General features: G+C 34.0%; 1 protein-coding gene across 1 annotated transcript; it reads right to left on the reverse strand.

Moving 5' to 3' along the window:
* Positions 1–1,049: 1,049 nt before the first annotated feature.
* On the reverse strand, positions 1,050–4,738 carry LOC120126169 (2-oxoglutarate and iron-dependent oxygenase domain-containing protein CP2-like). The gene is made up of 9 exons (XM_039144441.1): positions 4,439–4,738; positions 4,158–4,205; positions 3,863–4,039; positions 3,618–3,768; positions 3,444–3,530; positions 2,788–2,912; positions 2,141–2,259; positions 1,256–1,367; positions 1,050–1,184 (listed from the first exon to the last, which is right to left on the reverse strand). Exons 1-9 carry the CDS (start codon positions 4,736–4,738, stop codon positions 1,149–1,151), a joined length of 1,155 nt encoding a protein of 384 aa, XP_039000372.1. The 3' UTR covers positions 1,050–1,148.
* Positions 4,739–5,278: the final 540 nt, after the last annotated feature.

Here is a 5,278-nt window from a genome sequence, read left to right on the forward strand (position 1 = left end):
CCATCGACTTATCTCTTGTGACGTGGATCTGATAGTGGTGGGCATGGCTTTCGAAGTTCTGAATTCCATTTTATACCCGATCCACCCTCATTAAACCCACGATGTTTCTAAGAATGCATCATTTTCCGGTGGCATCCTCTACTTAAGTCATCAAACCCACAGATGGCACACCTCTGCTCGTTCCCTTATCCTTATTGTGTTTTTTTCATTGCACTATTTTTGTTATTTTCAACATGATTATTACACTGCTTAAAATGTCTCGTATGTGCCAATAATAGCCATGTCTATCAAGTCATTTTAGCTTGTTCTGCATGCATAAAACCAAGCATTGGATCCATTTTGAACGTGGTTTTGTATCTTCTTATTCTTGAACAAAACAAGCTTTGGTACCATTTTAAACGCGGTTTTTAACCCGCCTACAATATCTCGTATGTCTTTATATTAGCTTCAATTGAAAGATACATTTCAATACTACGTGAAAAATCTTATAAATTACAAAAATTTCGAGGTTAAATATCTGAACATGCCCCCGAACATACCTATAAGCACTTGTGGTTTGCTGGAAAAACTAAATACCTCACTTTTTGAAAAACATACTTTTCGTGATAATAAGGTGATTCAATATCTCAAATACCTTACATTCTGATAGCGCGATGTATTAAATAATAATATTAAATTGAAAAATCTGAAAAGTGCATAATACCTCTCATCCTGTAAAATACGAGGTATGATCACGGGTTGGATAGGACTCGAATTAGTCCTATATGCGCACAAAAGGGGTATTTTTTTAATAAATCTACTAAAGGGTTATCGTTTAAAAAATAATAATTAATGAGGGTTTTTAATTTAATAACACCGTTATAATTAATGTATTGAAAATAATAAATAAAAGAATCAATTATTTTATAATAGAGTTGTTTAGATGTGTTATGATTTGTTAATTAAATAATATAATATTTTGATTAACTATGAAAATATTTATGATTAATTCAAGAAAAAAAATATTTATGATTGTGTACAAAATATTGCAAAATAAACAGCATTGACATCTTTTACCATAATATTCCACCCAATTCGGCAACAATGAAGTTTGCTTAAAAATGCCAACACTCCCCCATCTATCTGTTTTTACAATTTCACAACTAGATTCAAGTCGCTGCTTTCCCTTCCTCCTTCAGTAATTCCTGATTAAATTCTACATGAGAAAGAATCTATTTCCATAAACAATAATCATAAGCACCTTATTATTATTTACCTGTTTTGTAGTTGCAATTGAAATTCTCTGCCTTTCTTTTTTCTCACGGTGGCACTCTCCGCACCAGCTTAACAAATCTTTCTGATATTTCCTCAGCTCCCGGAAAACCGAACTGGAAGAGCTTAAACAGTTAGCCATAGAAATATATATATATATACTCCAATTCTCAACCCCATACATTGTAATACACTTCAAGGAAACCACACTGACATGAACCCCCAACACTTGCAAACAACATTGAACATGTAAAACTCGGCTCTAATAATGATCCGACAGAAAGTTCAAAATATCAATTAACAACAAAGAAACCAAGCAATTAACACTGTTAAACAACAGATGATCTATCTCATTAAGAGCATCTTGACTAGTTTCGAACAACACAAGGACAATGTAGCCCAAACTATTTCCGAACAAATCCTCCTATTGAAGCTTTTATTAGGAAATATGGAAAATAAGTCCCACTAGACAGCTTCAACATTAGAATCCTCTTTCCGTCAACTTAGATTTGTACCCAATACATAAACTAACAAAAAACAACATAGATGTTTCAGGTAGCACCGCTCTCAAAGGATGCATGTGCCAATTAAATTAAAATTTCAGTCATCCACTAATATTTTAAAGTATTTCAACTCCAAAAACAAGTCTAAATTCAAAATCTAGTCAAACATATGCATTGATAATCTAAAATCCTTTAGCTTCTCTAAGAATTGTCCTTCTTAATATTTCAGTATAAAATACTAAATTAATATATTTACGCAAATTATTGACTAAGATTTACTCAAGGAACAAACTCTTTCCAATTTGCTACACATCAATTTTAAGAAAGCCTGACTTTACTACTTATCCATTCAGAGGTTATTTATGTAATGAGCAAGAGAAATACACCTCCTGCACCACAGAAGTAAGTTGACCCGATGACCAGTTGTTGTGGCTCTTGCACCATGCCTATGGCGCCCTCGATGAAGAACTGCACGTCCTGGAACATGAGAATAATCCAAAACTTCCTATAATGCACAAGGAAAGAGAACAAATTAAATGAACATTTTGTTATAATGACTAAAAAATTAACAGAAAAAGTAGACATTCTGTCTTTTCTTCAACGAATCCATATCTGCTAACCAATTTAAATACTAAGCCTGCCCAATGTTGTCTAGAAAATTACAAAATGAAGGGAAATCTACAATCATTTTTTAACCTATCTATAATTTCCCGTTCTCATTTATAATAGAAAATTAGCCATACTGGATTCAAAGAAGCATAATAGGCTATCTTGATATTCCAATGATTCTTCACTTGAAAATTGAATAAATAACATAAGAAAGGGAGGGGAGGGAAGGTGATGCTGTATCCGAGATGAGATGGTTCTTGTTAATTAGCAACTAAAAGGATCTTTTATCAAACAGAAACTAAACTTCATCCTAATGCTTAGGAGAACATGCAGCTATTATAGCTTAATAATTAAGCCAACAGAGTTTCAGTTCACGTGCCTTAAAAATAACAGTAAAAGAAAAAATTAATAAGGATTAGCATACATCTTCCTGGGTTTCCGTATTGACGTGATTATCACAACGAACACCTCGAAAGAATAAGTCCCCACCAGTAAACTGTTTACCCAGGCAAACATTTAAGGTGACTTCTGAATCATCAACATGAAAACCTACAAGCAATCAAGAACAAAGCTACAGAAGCTTGTGAAGCTACAACTTTAACAATATTTTAAATTGAAAAATCTCTACCAGAAAATAAGTGATAATACAGTGGTATTATAAACAAGAAGGTTAATGGAACGAGCATCAATTATTAAAATTTTAATGTGCATCAAAATTAACATATTTGAAAAAAAAAAGATAGCTGACCTTGCTGACAGTGCAGAAATTCACGAAAAGTAGATAAGACACATGAAATGTAACAAAATGACCCATGCCATCATTTAATAAAGGAAAAAAGTAATGAGCAATGCATAAGAAAGAGACATTCAGAAAATTATCTCTTGCGATATCTTATGAACACTTAAATTGTAGAATCCAAAAGAATTGTTGATGTGTATCTATTGTAGCCAATGCTTTAATTTTTTCCTATGGTTATATATAGTTCCAGCTTACATTATAAAATATGAACTATTATCATTCAAATACCATATAGAAAGGAGTTAAATGAAAAAAGAACATAAAAAGAAGTTAGAACCTACCAAGCTCAATGTCCCTATCAATTCCATATTCAACGACAAAACCATGATGAGAGTCCAGCGTTGATCCACCAACATCAGAGAAGAAAACTGCAGACCATTTTCCAAAATAATAAATTAAAAAAAACATCTAGGTAGCATGCATTTACAATCTCGTGATGGATGGAAATTAAATACCTTTGGATATAGGTCGGATGAAGTCCTCCATCAACTTGTCAAGCATGGTCTCCAGACCAAAGTCATCTAAAACAGCACCAAATTTGTTCATTGTGTTTGGTCGCATGATTCTGAATTTTGTCTCATGGACCCATTTTTCGAAGTTCTCTACCTAAGCAATCAGAACCTGATAAGAAAATATAAAACTAAAAAAGAACAAACTTAGATGCAAAATGGAGCAAGAGAGAATGCAGCAATGATATAACCTCAGATAACAACAATTCACAGAAATGGGGCTGAAGCATTTCAAATGTAAAAACTCCTTGGGAAGGTTCAGTCATGATTCTTCTAAAACTTTCCTCTCTATTCTCATTAATTGCTTTGACAAATGATGGAGCAAGGAAGTTGGAAGCATTCATGGTATACAATTCCTTATGCAGCGGCTGCAAAATGTAGAGGTAACTTGACGGGGGAAGTACATATACACATAAAAATATATACAAGCCTTATGAAGATAATATACACTATGCTCCAGAAATAAATTAAGAATTCAAACAATACCTGATAGTGTGATATAATCTTTTGCCTGTATTCTCGCTGCATTTGAGCCTGTTACCAAAAAAATCCGAAAATGGATTTAAAGCCAGCACCACTTAATTTGTCACACGCGAATCTTTTTCAGTTTCCAGATATCTAAATTCTAGAACAATAAATATATTCCTTGTATAGCATTTTATCGTATTATAATTTATAAACATTCATCCAATTTTCACCTGACATTCAAACATATAGTGATAAAAGAAAGCGAAAATAAAGGTAATAAAAGGAGAAAAGAAGCTCACGCGAGTACGTTCGCCTTCAGGAGAGTAACGAAGGATAATGTCGCGCATGTAATGGAGCTTGGAGTCGCGAGAGTGTGAGAGCATCGGAGGAGGCAAGTAACGTTCGAGCGAGCTGAACAGAAGCGGACTGAACTCCAACTGCAAACCCTCGTAGCTCTCCGGCTTGTGTTCCGTGTTAGGGTTCAGCCGTAACCGGTTATTCGTCGACATGCACTGCAGGGCCGCCACGCCGTTCCCGTTACGATCAGCCGTCGGTGGCGTTGGCTTTTGAGTCCCCTTTTTCGTCACTTCTAAAGACATAGTTCTCTCTTTTATAGTATTTCTTTTTAAGATTTGGGTGAAATCATCTACACACTAACAGAAACAATTTCCAACTATTTGTATCAAACAAACAAAAGAATGCAAGATTGAAGAAAAGACTGACAGAAAGAAAACAAAACAAGGAAAGTGGGTCGTTAAAGAAATCAATAAAGAAGACAAACAAAGGAAGCGGCTGAAAGCAGGAATTATGCTTTAGGGACCTGTTTTCTTATTGATAAGGGGAAGGACTATGCTTCAGAATTAGGGTTTGAGGAATTGTGATTGGGAAGGAGGGGATCAGGCGAGCAAACTTCCCCATTTGGGAGCCTGGGTTGGAGGGTATCTTAGGTGTTTCCACGTGTAATAAGAATTTTGATAAACTACGTGATTAGTACTTAAACTATCAATTTTGATCTGTTTTAGTACATAAACTTTCAGTGTTTTCAAAATATATCTAATATTTAATTTTTGTTTCATTTTAGTACACATTATTAAAAATTTAACGCGTTTTATACCTAAACTATCCATTTTGGTATGCTT

Source organism: Hibiscus syriacus, unplaced genomic scaffold (assembly GCF_006381635.1).
Source record: "Hibiscus syriacus cultivar Baekdansim isolate YM2019G1 unplaced genomic scaffold, ASM638163v2 tig00110450_pilon, whole genome shotgun sequence".
In the NCBI taxonomy this organism is placed as follows: domain Eukaryota; kingdom Viridiplantae; phylum Streptophyta; class Magnoliopsida; order Malvales; family Malvaceae; genus Hibiscus; species Hibiscus syriacus.